The sequence below is a fragment of the Eurosta solidaginis genome, chromosome 5 (genome assembly GCF_040869045.1).
Source record: "Eurosta solidaginis isolate ZX-2024a chromosome 5, ASM4086904v1, whole genome shotgun sequence".
NCBI classification, from domain to species: domain Eukaryota; kingdom Metazoa; phylum Arthropoda; class Insecta; order Diptera; family Tephritidae; genus Eurosta; species Eurosta solidaginis.
Genome location: NC_090323.1, coordinates 125,319,431 through 125,337,496, shown reverse-complemented (window position 1 = coordinate 125,337,496; position 18,066 = coordinate 125,319,431). Strand labels below are relative to the sequence as shown.

The window sequence follows — 18,066 nt, the reverse complement described above, 5'->3', positions numbered from 1 at the left end:
CGTAGCTGAATGCGTTTACAACCATTTCAACTATCGTAGGGGTGCGAGTTCGACTCCCACTCCCGGGAGAAAAGGCTTTGAAGAGATTTACAAGGTATAATCGAAACAGCTGTCGCCTTGTCCGTCCTGATGTCACGTTGTTTAAATTTTTCCCAAATTATTAAATAAATTATAAAATTAAAAAATTGCTTCAAATAAATGTTTTCATACATTTAAAAAAAAAAAAAAAAGCAATATGGGCAATCCCCGATTATTAAAAAAAAAAAAAATCATACATACAGACAAAATTGGTTAATTCGTTGTAGTTCTATAAATAGAACGAAAACAACAACAGAAACCAAAGTTTCTTTGAAAACCGCCGTACCAAGCATAGCTTTAACACATAATTGCATACGAAGTATGCAATGTGTAAAAGATTAAAATATGCAAAAAGAAGGCAATTGGGAAAGACTTCACAACAGGCATGACGTAGCTGAATGCGTTTACAACCATTTCAACTATCGTAGGGGTGCGAGTTCGACTCCCACTCCCGGGAGAAAAGGCTTTGAAGAGATTTACAAGGTATAATCGAAACAGCTGTCGCCTTGTCCGTCCTGATGTCACGTTGTTTAAATTTTTCCCAAATTATTAAATAAATTATAAAATTAAAAAATTGCTTCAAATAAATGTTTTCATACATTTAAAAAAAAAAAGCAATATGGGCAATCCCCGATTATTAAAAAAAAAAATCATACATACAGACAAAATTGGTTAATTCGTTGTAGTTCTATAAATAGAACGAAAACAACAACAGAAACCAAAGTTTCTTTGAAAACCGCCGTACCAAGCATAGCTTTAACACATAATTGCATACGAAGTATGCAATGTGTAAAAGATTAAAATATGCAAAAAGAAGGCAATTGGGAAAGACTTCACAACAGGCATGACGTAGCTGAATGCGTTTACAACCATTTCAACTATCGTAGGGGTGCGAGTTCGACTCCCACTCCCGGGAGAAAAGGCTTTGAAGAGATTTACAAGGTATAATCGAAACAGCTGTCGCCTTGTCCGTCCTGATGTCACGTTGTTTAAATTTTTCCCAAATTATTAAATAAATTATAAAATTAAAAAATTGCTTCAAATAAATGTTTTCATACATTTAAAAAAAAAAAAAGCAATATGGGCAATCCCCGATTATTAAAAAAAAATCATACATACAGACAAAATTGGTTAATTCGTTGTAGTTCTATAAATAGAACGAAAACAACAACAGAAACCAAAGTTTCTTTGAAAACCGCCGTACCAAGCATAGCTTTAACACATAATTGCATACGAAGTATGCAATGTGTAAAAGATTAAAATATGCAAAAAGAAGGCAATTGGGAAAGACTTCACAATAGGCATGACGTAGCTGAATGCGTTTACAACCATTTCAACTATCGTAGGGGTGCGAGTTCGACTCCCACTCCCGGGAGAAAAGGCTTTGAAGAGATTTACAAGGTATAATCGAAACAGCTGTCGCCTTGTCCGTCCTGATGTCACGTTGTTTAAATTTTTCCCAAATTATTAAATAAATTATAAAATTAAAAAATTGCTTCAAATAAATGTTTTCATACATTTAAAAAAAAAAGCAATATGGGCAATCGCCGATTATTAAAAAAAAAAAAAAATCATACATACAGACAAAATTGAATTGATATTGCCTAAATTAATTTTTCTGTTTGAACATAGTATTATTGAGATACCTTTTGGAACATATGAAATGGGTGATATAGTTGAGACAATTACTAACATATATGACCCTTCAAATCAACGGTATATTGATATAAGCGCTAACCCCAATACATATCGAACTGAAATTATGAGCTTGTAGGAAGAAGTAAATTTTGATAAAGAATGCTAAATTGGTCCATTACTAGGTTTCAGTAAAAGGGTACTGAAGCCGGGGGTTGTTCATTACTCCGACAATCCAGTGGATATAACAAAAATAAACACGATATCTGTTGAATGTAATATCATCAACGGATCATATATAAATGAACTATCTCTGTATACAATTCATCAGTTTTCGCTTAGAGTTAGTCCAGGATATAAAATCTCAGAAATACCTGTTAATGTTATATATTTACCGGTTAATACACGTCAATTAAGCACTCTAGTTCTTAGAGTTGTTGATCAAACTGGTAGCTTGGTTAATTTTCGTGGAGAGAACATATCAATACCACTGCATTTAAAACCTATCTAAAAATGATAATTTTTAATAAAAAGCCACCACACACAGATTTTTTGAATAGTTTTCAATCAACCTCAAAAGGGAACTACCTAATTATTTTCTAGCTTTTATATTATTATTACTTATTTTTTTTGCTTACGGCCTTTGAATTATAATTTTTTAAATATAAACGAGCTCTAGACCAAATATTTGTATATTCTTAATAAAACACAATACGTGAATTTTTGATATACAATAATAATATTTATTAAATTATCGATATTTCGACTTCAGTCTGAATTCATCATCAGGACTAGGTACGAAAAGAACAAACTTACATATTAAAATCATAAAAATACACATTTGCACAAGTACAGAACTTATATTGTGTAACAAAAATATAAGTTTACGTTTTGCTTTGCACTGTTCTTAAACTTATATTTTTGTTACACTAGTCGACATATTGTATTCAACAATGTAAGTTCTGTGCTTGTGCAAATGTGTATTTTTATGATTTTAATATGTATGTATTTTTTTCTTTTCGTACCTAGTCCTGATGATGACTTCAGACTGAAGTCGAAATATCGATAAATTAAATAATATAATTGTATATCAAAAATTCACGTATTGTGTTTTATTAAGAATATACAAATATTTGGCCTAGAGCTCGTTTATATTTAAAAAGGTATTATTATTACCTCATGTAAGTATTGTTTTCAATAAAACCGTTTAACTAAAAAAAATTTCTTAATTATTTTATTATATATATAGATAGATAGCATGATCAGTAGAACGTTCAAAGCATGTCGTGTCACCTGGGGGTGACAATGGGCATTATTTTTCGACTAATTTTTATTGTGCCGAAGAAGTTTTTTATGATTCGCAAGTGGAACTTTCTGTCGTTGAGTGTTTTTAAATGCTTTATACAGAGGAAATAGTAAAATATATTGCAGATATGAAGAACCATGACCAATTTCTCTAATATCAATAACAGAAACATAACATCAATGTAACAACCAATGAAATAATAGTATACATTGAAATATTGCTTCTTACGGAATACTTCACTCCAGAGTATATGAGAATGTATTGGGAAATACAGAGTGATACCCACAATGAGCTGGAGCTGCCAGTATGAGAAGAAATAGATTTGTTGAGATTCAGCAATATCCTCCCTATATGCGACAGTTTATTCTTACCCTCCAATTATAAGTTTGCGAAGTTAGTACTTATATGGGGAAAGTGATCGTTTCGATTAAAATATTTACTCCATGAGGGTCATAAACCTACCCGAAAAATGTGTGGTAATATCGGCCTATACGTAAAATGCTGGTACATTTTCCACAATAAGTGAGCATATAACTAATTTTCTATTTAACTTCATTTCTTCATGTATATAAATAAATAATTTTAAAATAGTACATACATAAATTTTACTGGAGAAGAGGTGTGAAAAACTGCTTACACAATTCCCAGTGTCACTTGCAGGTGACACCCCATATAATTTATGTGGGATTTGTTGTTTTATTTTTATATATACTATGGTATTCATCCAATGTATTTATACCATTTTACAAGATAATTTCAATTTTTTTTGCATAAAGATGACCACGGAATGAAGAGTTAATTTCTGTACACTTAAATCAACAAAATCTTCGCTGCTGTGACGCACAGCCATAATGAATTCTCAAGAAACAGGTGTCTTATTCACAAAAAAAAATTGTATGAAAGAAACTCATTCAAAAAGGTATCTACACTCAGAAGTGGTGCTCAGATAATTCTCTAATAAATGAATTCACTTCCCCTTCCACTTCATAATGATTATGTCCAAGCAGATACAGTTTGACTGTTTTTTGAAAGAAGTTAAAATTTCTAATAACCTGTACAGGGTTAGGAAGGGAGTTGAAGAATTTGCGCGACGTGTAGATATAAAAGCTTCTAAAGTGTGACGTTGTAGAATACGGATTTTGTACAGTTGGAAGTATATTCCTACGTACGTTATAGACTTCTGAGGGAAAGCTCTCGAAGTAACCTGAACGAATAAAGAAAATACTCAAGACTTTATATAAATACAATTAACGGCACGGTAGTATATCCAGTCTCCTAAAAAGCGGAATAGAGTGATATCTATAGTTTGCATACAGATACGTCTAATAATTCCCTCTTGAATCGTTACAACTGGTGGCAGTTTATTTGCCGAGGCGCCACCCTAGCAACTGATACCATATTGAAGTTAAGATTGGAATATGCCGTAGTAAACAGTTTTTAAAGTAGATACAGTGCAACACTGTTTGAGATGATAGAACTGCCTAGTAGTATAGAGAAAGTATTGTTTCAAAGTATGGAAGTGCGCAGACCAATTCACACGATTGTCAATTATTATACCAAGATATTTTAAATTCTCAACAACTCTGAAACAGTTATCACTGCATTGAATATTGCAATCGAAAGAACTTATCGCAACATTCTGAGTGCACTGTAAGTTAAAACGAAGGCATCCTTCGGCATGAAATATAATATCACAGCTAGGTAGTTCTTTGGCAACATGGCTAAAATACATAAGTTTCGTTTTATTACTAACAACATAGCTTTCCTTACTTGTTCATATCAATAGTCCCAGACAGAAAACCTATGCCGATGCCAAAACCTCTTGGCCACGAGGGCATCAGCAGCCTAGCACATGTTTTCTACTTGTCGTTAAAAGCTCGTTCTGAACTCCATTAACACTCATCATAGGACGGTGCTAGTACAGTTTGGCCTGTTTTGACACAGTCAATCACGACTAACCCGTTCCTTCTCCGTTATAAAGATAAATAACTTATTGAGGGTTGCACCGCGACCGTGGGTTTATTGTGTCCTCACCTCCTTCACACCACCTCATTCAAGCCGACTTCCTTGACGAACCCTAGCAGTTCTCTTGGTTTGACGGATTTAATATGGGAATGTTCTGGCCATGGTGAAACAACATACAGAGTTATGCACCTCAATAGTGAATAAAAAAAGGAATAGCAACAAAAGGCAATTCGTAGAGATCAATTGCAAAGCGAGCAGCAGGGCATTCATATGCCTGAGTGGTGGCCTGTACACCAGAATGAAGTATGAATGTTGGAGATTCGAGTTCAATACTCAGCTCCCGAGAAGCTAGCTGATGAAGAAGTAAATTCAGAAACATATCCCAGCAACAATAGCCATTTGTAAACTTTGCAATTTTTCTTTAATATCAATAATAAAAGTATTTACTTCAGTCGTGATGTGTCTCACTATACTCCTTGTGTGTGCTGCCAGTGGGAAATAGCCTACGTAGTGATGGTGATGTATTGTATCTGTTTAAGCCATTACTGATACAAGTTAACAAGGCATACACGAATACATCGACAAGCAATACAAACATTCACACGTGCACAGGGGAAAATTATGTCACGTAAACATTCAAAACTACGTAGGGTTTGATACGGCTGTGTATCAGGCATTGGCAACATGTTTAAGCGTTAGATGAGGCTTAATATGTTGGTGAAGTTGTAATTGGTTGAGGTATGTATATTATATTGCGTTCAAAACAGTAGGCTGCCGTTACAGGTAATAGTTCCCTATGTTTGTAGCGTCTAAAAGGCATATTGTGCTTCATTTCATGAAAAGTTCATAGAGTTATCACTCATAGTTATAGCATATGTGTAGAGTGTACCAACACGCCAACTGATCTTTGTATTGAACTACTTTTTTTGCCGATTACAGCGCCATTAACAGCACATTTACAGCCTCAGGTGCAAACAGTGGATGTTGACAAGGATGCACAATTTCAATGCATTGTTTCTGGACACCCTGTACATGATGTAAATTGGTTGCATGATGGTAAACCAATACTACGTGACAATCGTGTTGAGGTAAGTCGAAGCTTTGAGAGCACTATTGTGCCTTGAAAATACAGATTAGTGGTCGAGTCGCCACTTTCGGTCAACATAAGAAACTAAAATACCGTTTGCAGAGTTATGTAAATAGGGAAGTAAAAAATTTGTTTGTATGTATTAATTTAGGAGTTTCATTTTGTGAAACAAGTTTTGATTTTTCTAATACAAGGTCTCTTATTCGTCGTTTGTGCTATGCTTTAATCAAATCTTGAAATTTTACATGAATATGACACTCTTGTGCATTGCCCAAATATATTTTCTTGGAAATCTTGCAAGCAGTGCCTTTTATTGAATGTGGCAATGCTGTGAACCTTTCCTAACTGTATTCGTCCCTTTTTATCTCTAGTAATTTTAAGATCGCGGGTTCGAATCGAGTTCAAGGCCTAACAATAATTATTTTATCATTATTGAATTTACCGGTTCCCGAAATGGATCTATACAACGACTTTTGGCAGTTGTTTAAATTTTTTAGTTCTTCTATTCTAATTTAAAAAATTTTCCATTTAAGAAAAAATGTATCATAACAATAGTAATGATAAAATAATTATTGTTAGGCCTTGAGCTCGATTCGAACCCGCGATCTTACAAATCCGATATAACAAAAAAATTATTTAGTAATTTTATTATATAACTTGCTGTTACTTGGCCAAAGGTAAAAGAGGCCAGAACACTTATAAAAGCCTGGTGGGTTGCCATATCCATATCCCTATAAAAAAGCTGATCCAACCAATGCGATCGATTATTGGTTGTTGTTATTGTTGCAGCAGTGATTCGCCCCATCCAAAAGGTGCGAATACTCAAAACTGTCATCCATATCCTCTAATAGGAGTCCGAGGAAACTTGGAGTTTCAACGGAGGTGGACCATAGAGAAAGGGGTGTTACAGGCGTTGGTTCTGCATTGCAATCGAAAAGATCGTAGTCATGTGGGGCAATAAGCCGTTCATTATATATACTTTTCTGCAAATATTAAGTTTTCCCGTGCGGAAAAAGTATGTTCTAAAAATGAGATGTGCAAAATTTCACTCGAATGGGATAACTCTGCCACGTTACATTTAAAAATTTTAAAACCACATGCATTCAGGGTGCAACAGTAAATATAAAATAATTGATAACCGTTAAATAGCTAATAATTTACTATGTGCAAAAGCTCACGGAATTAGTTTATAAAGGCAAAGACATTTTATTGGGTCTGATATTTCGAGATATGTATTTCGAACAGTTATTTGATTTTTATTTTGGCGAAGTAGCAAAGCTTTAACATTTTCATATCACATTGCTGTGAACCATTTTCAAACTGGATAGCAAAGTTATAGCACATCTAGTAAAGTTATATAGCTTTACTTGGTACCTATATCTATACTGTACAGCATATTCGACCGGGGCGTAATAAAAAGTTGTAAAAGTGCGCCCCTAAAAGTCCAGCATATGTTGGGATGGTTTTTGAAATTTTTTTTTTGATCCTACGGAATAGAGCCGTAATTGTTTTTTTTTCTTGTAGCTATAGGCTATTTGATATCTTTGAAATCTGCACATTTGCTTTAAATGGTCCTTCGAGATTTCAAGTCGTTTTCACATGATTGGGTCTTGTTTAACCCCCTCAATTGCCTTCCTAGTCCAAAGTAGCATTTATTGGCAGAGTTATTCTACGCTGGCTTTCAGAGCTAATGTTGTTTGCGTTAATGCTGGTTCCTAAATAAACGAAGTCTTTTACTATTTCGAAATTATGGCTGCCATCAGTAGCGCGGTTGCCAACGCGCAAATGCGCTGACTATTTTCTCGGTGCCTTCGTTTTGTCCTCTTTCACCATCAAACCCATCTTTTCCGCTACTTTTTCAAGTTTGGAGTAAGCAGAACTTACGGAGCGGTCAGGTTCTGCAGCTTGTATAATTTTCTTCAGCATCAAATTAAAAAAATGGCATGATTTGGGTTCACCTTGTCTGAAACCTCGTTTAATTTCGGGTTCGGGGAAACTCTTTCCAATTGTGACTGAATTGATTTTGTTCTCAACATCATTTTGCACAACCGTATAAGTTTTTTAGGGAAACCAAATTCAGATATAGCGGCATAAAGGCAGCTACTGTTTGGCGCATTGTGAAAATCTTGTCGATGGTAGATTTACCAGCCGCACTGATAAGGTCAAATCAACCGATATACGGTGGACTTCAATCTTTCGCACAATAGACCTTACGGGACCTTATATGCGATATTAAGAAGGCTGTTTCGCATAGTTGGCAGAGTTTACAGGATCCCCTTTCATGTGGAATGGGCGAAGAACACTTAGATTCCAATCTTCGGGCATGCACCGCTCCGCAGGCAATCTATCAGCGCCACGGCCTTGTTGTTTTTTAATCTGGTTATTGCTATTCTGACTTCGTCATAAATTTACAACAACTAAAGTATAACGTGGCTGAATGCGTTTGTAACACTTCAACTATCGTAGAAGTGCGGGTTAAAATCCCACTCCCGGGAGAAAAGGCTTTGAAGAGATTTACAAGGTATAATCGAAACGCCTTGTTAGTCCAGATGTCACTTTGTTTAAATTTTTCTCAAATTATTAAATAAATTAAATAAAAATATTGCTTCAAATAAATGTTTTCATACATTTAAAAGCAATTAGGGCTATCCCCGCTTAATTCGTAAAAAAAGTTTAAGTTCACCTTTTTTAAAATTAAATAGAACATATGGAAGTTTCCATTGTTACGGTCCCAGCACTTTGTGTAAAATTTTTGTAACTTTAAGCAAAAGTGCCAAAAAATGATAGAATTATTATATACAAAAAGGACTTCAAGAAGAAGAAATACAGCGAGGCCAATTAAAATTTGAAAAATCAATTAGTAGTGCCCAGGTTGTTGTGGTTGTGGTTGTTGTAACAGTGCACAGGAAAGGTGAAAGGAGAGCGTAGAGGTCGCGGCATTATAAATTTCCTAAATTCTATGGAACTCATTTCCATGCCATACCTACACTGTCATATTTTCCCACTAAACTCACTGAAACTATCTTACCATATCTAAATTTTAAATTGCATATATTGATTCTGCAATCAAAAAAAAAAAAAATACTTCTTAACCCTTTCTGATTTATTAGCATGTTAAAATGGTACGCTCGCGACATCGTTAGTATTTTAGTGTATTATTAATTATGACCTTTTTTGTAATAAGACAATACATTGAGTACAATTACCTGATTATTAGGTTTAGGATCTATGTTGAATAGAGAAAAAACATTTCGTTACCGGCAGTGGCGTAGTGAGGTGTTCTTGCACCCGTTTGGCGCCACCCACTTTTTTATGAGAATCATCCAATTCTTAATCGTTGGAGTGTAATCATTTTTGTGGGAAAGTCATTATAACTCTGGCACCCTCATCCTGAAATATAGGAAACATTGCCTTCGTTGCTGAACGACAACAACGGAGGGGCTTCATTCCCCAGCGGGTTGAAAGGCTTAGAGGAGGAACTTAGTTTTGTCCGGCAGCTTCATGGCTCTGCGAATGCAGACTGGAATCAACAAAAGAAAACTATGCTGCAAAATAAACATTTATATCCCTGGTCTCTTCAAATTTTTCAGATAACAGTACTTGGCACTGATTTAATGTACATACGGCCATATTGTTCACGACGTAGACCTTGCACATAACACATAATACAATAACTGGACAGCCACCTCGATGGCATAAAGTTACTACTGTGGAACCCCAACAACTTTTGGTTGTGACGTTGCAACACAGTCTCTCCGAAATTTCCATTCGAAATTGCCTACAATGCACAAAGATGTATCAAAATCCTCAAATCGCTGCAACAGAGAAAGCTGCAGGCCTGCCAAATTTCCCACTTAGAACTGCCACGGAATATCTTCTTAAGACGTCTGAGCACCGAGGCATCCCAAAAGACAACTGATTGATGTAGTTGCGCCTCCAAGGCAGATAAGAAGACATCTGCATAAGCCCTATGACGAGATTTGGTGTAGTATGATCCATAGCAACACGAACGCAGAGTCTGTGATTTCCTTCAAAGTCGGTGAGGGAAAAATTCAAACTTCACAAATTAATATCCCACAGTTGGACTAGGTGAATCGTCCAACTGCGAAGACATGCAACATCTCTAATGATGGAAGTAAGCTAGATGCTGATATGAGCAAATTATGAACATGCCTGGTTAAATCGTACATATTAAAAAAAAAATTTAAAACCGATCTAAAAAAAATTCATACCGAATTTTCAATCTATGTTACATTTATTTTTATTTTTATCGGGCATTTGTAAAAGTCAAATATGCTAAAAATTTTTATTTGTATCCTTTGGTTTGGCATTTCCACAAAGATCTTGAGAGAGATTTTAAAAATCAAAAACTATTATGGCCGCCGTGAAGAGAGAACGGTTTTACCTTCCTATATTTTTATCATGGACTGAAGATATCAACTATAAGCAGACTCAAATACATATTTAATAATTATATGATTTTAATACATTAGTAAAACGAATATCTATGTATGTGCAAATTTTGCTTGAATTTGAGGAAGCAAATATATTTATTTATTTATTTATTTATTTATTTATTTATTTATTTATTTGTTAGTCTACAAATTTTACAATCAATCAGACTAAATATGAATTAATGAATGAACATAAATGCGGATTACAGTGTAAAATTAACAAGTATACATAGTGAGCAAAATTATATTATAAAATATGTATATACATATATTATTGAATCAGTTGTCGGGATGGACTGTGATGCCGAGCAAAGGAATTGATTATCAGTGCTGTCGGAATGGACGTGATTTCGAGCAGCTGATGTATGTTTAACACACAATAGAAGGGCTGCGATGTGTGGGAGGTTGGAAAGGACGTGATTCCAAGCCACCCGCCCAAAGTAACTATTGATTATTAGTGCTGTCGGAATGGACGTGATTTCCAGCAGCTGATGTTTATTAACACACAATGAGTAGGGCAGTGATGTGTGGGAGGTTGGAAAGGACGTGATTCCAAGCCACCCGCCCAAAGTAACTATTGATTATTAGTGCTGTCGGAATGGACGTGATTTCGAGCAGCTGATGTATATTTAACACACAATGAGTAGGGCTGCGATGTGTGGGAAGTTGGAAAGGACGTGATTCCAAGCCACCCGCCCAAAGTAACTGGAGCAGGTAACCGATTTAGTTTAACATGTGATTTTGAAACAGTTATGAGTTCAAGGCAGTGAGTATATATTTTTTTATACTGTAAAGTGTGTCGCAAGTATCAATACTATTGCAGTGATTATTGAAATCTTGACACAGACAACGAAGAGGTTCATGCATTTGAAAATTCGATCTACATGTATTTAAATATAGCGGTTGGAAATACCGAGAGGGCCTAAAAGGGACATTAAACATCACCTCGCCAAGCAGAAATGGACTGTTTATCATCCCCCTTAATAGTTTTTCCATAAATAAAACGCCAAGCATATCCCTACGGTTCTGTAGTGAAGGCAGCTGTAAAAGTTTTAACCGACTGCAATAGGGCGGTATGTTCCTTGATGGATCCCAGGGCAAATGATTTAAAGCAAAGAGCAAAAACTGCTTCTGGACCGATTCCAATTTGTCGCTATGAACCTGATAACGCGGGTTCCAGATAATGGAAGCATATTCCAATATAGGTCTTACTAACGATAAAAAAAGAGTTTTAGTGACATAGGGGTCATTGAATTCCTTTGACCACCTTTTTACGAAAGCCAAAGTGCCTCTAGCCCTATTCACACACGATTCGATATGTAATTTGAAGTCCAGTTTAGGGTCCATTATAACGCCAAGATCAGTAAAGTTTGTGACTTGCTTAATGATATAATCGCCTATCATGTACTGATAGGTTTTAAAAGATTTCCTCGTAAAACACATAAAAGTGCACTTCGGTAAATTTAGTGACATGACGTTCACGTCACACCACTCAACCAGATTATTCAGATCCAATTGAAGAAGTGCCCTATCTTCAGGTGAGCGAATGGGCATAACCAGTTTGACGTCGTCAGCGTACATCAGCGGTATGCAGCGCTTCAAAACATTTGGGAGGTCATTAATGAAGAGCAGAAACAACACTGGACCAAGGTGACTGCCCTGTGGAACTCCAGAAGATACATTGATGAATTCAGACAAACAATTGTTAAACACAACGGTTTGCTTTCTACCTACCAAGTACGAAGAGACCCAAGAGAGAAGCCGTGATGGAAAACCCAATCGATCGAGTTTTAGTAGGAGTAAGGAATGGGAAACTTTGTCAAACGCCTTACTGAAATCAGTGTAAATGACATCAACTTCGCAGTTCGTCCTTAAGTTATTGGATACGAGGGTTATGAACTCCAGCAAGTTAGACACAATGGACTTACCCCTGCAAAAGCCATGTTGAGACAGGTCCACTGCCGAAGATACTGCAAAAGCCAGTTGATTTGTGACAACTGATTCAAATAGTTTTGGAATAGCACAAAGTTTGGCTATTCCTCTATAGTTTGTGACACAAGATCTACTCCCACTTTTATAAAGTGGTATTATAAACGACTCCTTCCACTTCTTAGGGAATATCCCTTGCCTCAAAGAGGCATTAAATAAGCAGGTAAGGGGTTGACAAAGAAATTGAGCGCAAATTCTGAGCACAACAGTTGGTATTTCATCAGGTCCACTGGAGTAGGATATTTTCAGACTTTCCAGATGCCTTAGTACCTCATCTGTATGAAGATATGGGATACCTACTGAGTTAAGCGAAGGTAACATGTATTGATAATCCACCGGAGGGGAGTCAGGGATAGTCGAGTAATTAGATTTAAAAAAGTCAGCAAACATATTTGCAATCTCAGAATCAATACTGGAAATCCGATCGTTATACTTCATTACAGAAGGAAACCCTTTAATTTTTCTTTTGGAGTTGACGAAGGAATAAAATGTTTTTGGATTGGAAGAGATCCGATGCTTAATCTTCATCAGATAATTCTTATAGCATCTTATCTGTAGCCTGTTGTACTTAAGGCGCAAGATGGAGTATGCAGCATAGTCACTATTAGAGCCAGATAATTTGAAACGCTTGAAGAAGCGTGTTTTTTTGTTTTTTAGATAATTAAGTTCTCTAGAGCTCCAAGCAGTAGCTGGAGATGCTGAGGAGGTTTTGGAAAAAGGCACACATTTGAGGAATATCGCATGTAAAACGTTGGTGAAATGGACGGAGCTCGCTTCAATATATCCGTCGTACTCAGGCCACTTTATTTTAGAGACTTCGTCGATTAGTAAAGACCAATTGGCCTTTCTAAACAGAAACCGGCGGGAAGACGCATTCGGATCGGTAGTATACCGCACGGGTAAGCTAAGACAATCCAGGTAAATTAAAAGTGCTGGATGGTAAACATCCTCAGGCAATACCACTGGATGACATCTAGTAACAGAACAATTCGATGTGTCGTCTGAAAAAATCAAATCAAGATATTTGCCAAATTTATTATGAATTCTGTTAAGTTGATAAAGACCAATGTCTGCAAGGTCATTTAGAAACTCGTAGAATACAACATTACAAGCAGTGGGAACTAGCATTCCGTCAATAAAATTCCAAGACACAAAGGGCAGATTAAAGTCGCCAGCCACTAAGACAGAATCAACAGACCTTGACATAGCAAATATAAATTTCAATAGGGAAGAATGTTTTAAGTATATAGAAATATCTGACTGGGGCGGAATATAAGACGCAACAAAATATTTATAAGTAGATAAAAGTTTAACTCGCACGCAGAGGATTTCAACATCAGAAGAATCATCGAAGTACACTTCCTCGGCAGAGAACCTGGTGTGTACGGCGATTAACACGCCTCCACCAACTCTGTTTCGTCGGTCATTCCTAAAGATCTCATAAGAATCAGCTAATATCTCAGAGTTAAACACAGTTGGTTTCAACCATGTCTCAGTAAAAACCAAAACGTCATAACAGAGTTCATGACTACGGAGAAAAAGATCAACTAGTTTAGTACTTAGACCCCTAACATTCTGATAATAGACGTTGAGGCCATTATGAAAGGTGTCAGACAAATCTATGACTCCGCGGGAATTTCTACATCTTTTCGAAAAAAACGGAAGGGCTTAATGTAAACATTACTGGGCCAAAGAGAAGCATTGAAAAGTTTGCTATATTCACTTTCAATCACTCGAACTTTAAAAGCGACTCTCACTAAAGTGTTAATGTCGACATCTCTCTTTACTAACTTAAAACAAGCGACATTAGAAGCAGCAATGCCAAAGTGATCAGAGATGTATTTAGCAATACTCTCCTCAGTGACCGATGGCTTAAATGAGGACAAATGAATCCATTTATACCGCACAAATACATCCAAATCAGCATTGTCATTGCTACCACTAACAACACGCGATTTTTGCGTAATTTCTTTTGATGCACTCTTTCGTTGTCTGTCAGAAACATCAACAGATGGCACATTTGCATTAACTGCGCTAGCTGCAGCATCTGCATACGATACAGTGTCAGCAGAGCGCGACACTGCACTAGTATTTGTCACATTGTTGACAACCATTTGAGCATCAGACTTATTGGAATTATCAGAAGGCACATTTGAATTATTTTTATGATTGTTAGCTTTAGTTGATTTAGATGTGGATGCAGTAGATTTATTTTTAGATGTAGAATTGGAACTAATTGATGTTGATGTATTTCCAGATGTAGATGTAGTTTTAGATGAAATAGAGACTTTAGAAGATGAGGCGTTTTTAGATGTAGTTGTAGATGTAGATGCAGGCGAAGTAGAAGTTGTGTTTGTAGTAGCACTAGTAGAGAGAATATTCGATGTTTGCGGCTGAGTAATAATAGCAGCAGGTATAGATGTAAGAGTAGTAGTAGGTGCAGGTGATGAAGCATTAGCTCTCAGATTATCGATAGGGGAATTAGAGAACTCCGTGCCAAGCGGGGTAGCGGGAAAATCCATTAGATTGCTTTGTATTAAGTTGTTGTTATTGGATGCCATGGGGAGAGCAGAAATAAATAGCGCACTATTTCTGACTTTCGGACAACCATATGACTCAGCAACATTTAAATTGTTGTTGGATGACTTCAAAGAGTCCATTATATGATTTTTTAAATCATCGAATTTTTTAGACACAGCATTAGAAATTATATCGAAACCTTGTTTTTGAGCCACAAGAATAGCGTTCAAAATATTAGATAGCTTGTCCGGCATGTTCACACACTTTTCACACAAGTAAAGCAAATGAGGGTTAGCCTTGATTAGCTTTACTTCATAGTCCGATATACCCTCACTACAGGCTCTGTGGAAAATCCTCTTGCAGAACCCATTACACGGCACTAGACTATTGTCACCAGTTCTAGAAAATTGTTTATTACACTTTCCACAAAATTCATCCATTTTGGCAATTTAAAGTAAAGGAAAATATAAGAATACGTGAAAATATGAGAGCGAATAAAAACACGACCGTACGCAGCGAGAGAATGAACATAATATCAATGATATCATCAAAATTTACAATACCCAGATCGAAGTTGAGCTAGAGTGACGCGCGTTCCCCTGGTCCACCTTTATGGCGATATCTCGAAAAGGCGTCCACCTATAGAACTAAGGGTCACGCCCTTTTAAAATACTCATTAACACCTTTCATTTGATACCCATATTGTACAAACGCATTCTAGAGTCAACCCTGGTCCACTTTTATAACGATATTCCGAAAAGGCGTCCACCTATAGAACTAAGGCCCACTCCCTTTTAAAACACTTATTAACACCTTTCGTTTGATACCCATATTGTACAAACGCATTCTAGAGTCAACCCTGGTCCACTTCTATAACGATATTCCGAAAAGGCGTCCACCTATAGAACTAAGGCCCACTCCCTTTTAAAACACTTATTAACACCTTTCGTTTGATACCCATATTGTACAAACGCATTCTAAAGTCAACCCTGGTCCACTTTTATAACGATATTCCGAAAAGGCGTCCACCTATAGAACTAAGGCCCACTCCGTTTTAAAACACTTATTAACACCTTTCGTTTGATACCCATATTGTACAAACGCATTTTAAAGACAACCCTGGTCCACTTTTATAACGATATTCCGAAAAGGCGTCCACCTATAGAACTAAGGCCCACTCCGTTTTAAAACACTTATTAACACCTTTCGTTTGATACCCATATTGTACAAACGCATTCTAGAGTCAACCCTGGTCCACTTTTATAACGATATTCCGAAAAGGCGTCCACCTATAGAACTAAGGCCCACTCCCTTTTAAAACACTTATTAACACCTTTCGTTTGATACCCATATTGTACAAACGCATTCTAAAGTCAACCCTGGTCCACTTTTATAACGATATTCCGAAAAGGCGTCCACCTATAGAACTAAGGCCCACTCCGTTTTAAAACACTTATTAACACCTTTCGTTTGATACCCATATTGTACAAACGCATTTTAAAGACAACCCTGGTCCACTTTTATAACGATATTCCGAAAAGGCGTCCACCTATAGAACTAAGGCCCACTCCGTTTTAAAACACTTATTAACACCTTTCGTTTGATACCCATATTGTACAAACGCATTCTAGAGTCAACCCTGGTCCACTTTTATAACGATATTCCGAAAAGGCGTCCACCTATAGAACTAAGGCCCACTCCGTTTTAAAACACTTATTAACACCTTTCGTTTGATACCCATATTGTACAAACGCATTCCAGAGTCAACCCTGGTCCACTTTTATAACGATATTCCGAAAAGGCGTCCACCTATAGAACTAAGGCCCACTCCCTTTTAAAACACTTATTAACACCTTTCGTTTGATACCCATATTGTACAAACGCATTCTAAAGTCAACCCTGGTCCACTTTTATAACGATATTCCGAAAAGGCGTCCACCTATAGAACTAAGGCCCACTCCGTTTTAAGACACTTATTAACACCTTTCGTTTGATACCCATATTGTACAAACGCATTCTAGAGTCAACCCTGGTCCACTTTTATAACGATATTCCGAAAAGGCTTCCACCTATAGAACTAAGGCCCACTCCGTTTTAAAACACTTATTAACACCTTTCGTTTGATACCCATATTGTACAAACGCATTCTAAAGTCAACCCTGGTCCACTTTTATAACGATATTCCGAAAAGGCGCCCACTTATAGAACTAAGGCCCACCCCCTTTTAAAACACTTATTAACACCTTTCGTTTGATACCCATATTGTACAAACGCATTCTAGAGTCAACCCTGGTCCACTTTTATAACGATATTTCGAAAAGGCGTCCACCTATAGAACTAAGGCCCACTCCGTTTTAAAACACTTATTAACACCTTTCGTTTGATACCCATATTGTACAAACGCATTCTAGAGTCAACCCTGGTCCACTTTTATAACGATATTCCGAAAAGGCTTCCACCTATAGAACTAAGGCCCACTCCGTTTTAAAACACTTATTAACACCTTTCGTTTGATACCCATATTGTACATACGCATTCTAAAGTCACCTCTGGTCCACTTTTATAACGATATTCCGAAAAGGCGTCCACCTATAGAACTAAGGTCCACTCCCTTTCAAAATACTCCTTAACACCTTTCATTTGATACCCATATAGTACAAACAAATTCTAGAGTCACCCCTGGTCCACCTTTATGGCGATATCTCGAAAAGGCGTCCACATATAGAACTAAGGCCCACGCCCTCTTAAAATACTCATTAACACCTTTCATTTGATACTCATATCGTAAAAACAAATTCTAGAGTCACCCCTGATCCATCTTTATGGCGATATCTCAAAACGGCGTCCATCTATAGAACTTAGGCCCACGCCCTTTTAAAATACTCATTAATACCTTTCATTTCATACCCATATCGTACAAAATAAATTCCACCTTTATGGCGATATCTCGAAACGGCGTCCATCTATAGAACTTAGGCCCACGCCCTTTTAAAATACTCATTAATACCTTTCATTTGATACCCATATCGTAC

General features: G+C 36.5%; 1 protein-coding gene across 1 annotated transcript in view; it reads left to right on the top strand.

Moving 5' to 3' along the window:
- Dscam4 (Down syndrome cell adhesion molecule 4) overlaps window positions 1-18,066 on the top strand; it is a 2,049,237-nt gene that overhangs the window by 727,833 nt on the left and 1,303,338 nt on the right. The window contains 1 exon segment of the mRNA XM_067787909.1: window positions 5,924-6,072. Coding sequence (XP_067644010.1) covers window positions 5,924-6,072 — 149 coding nt within the window.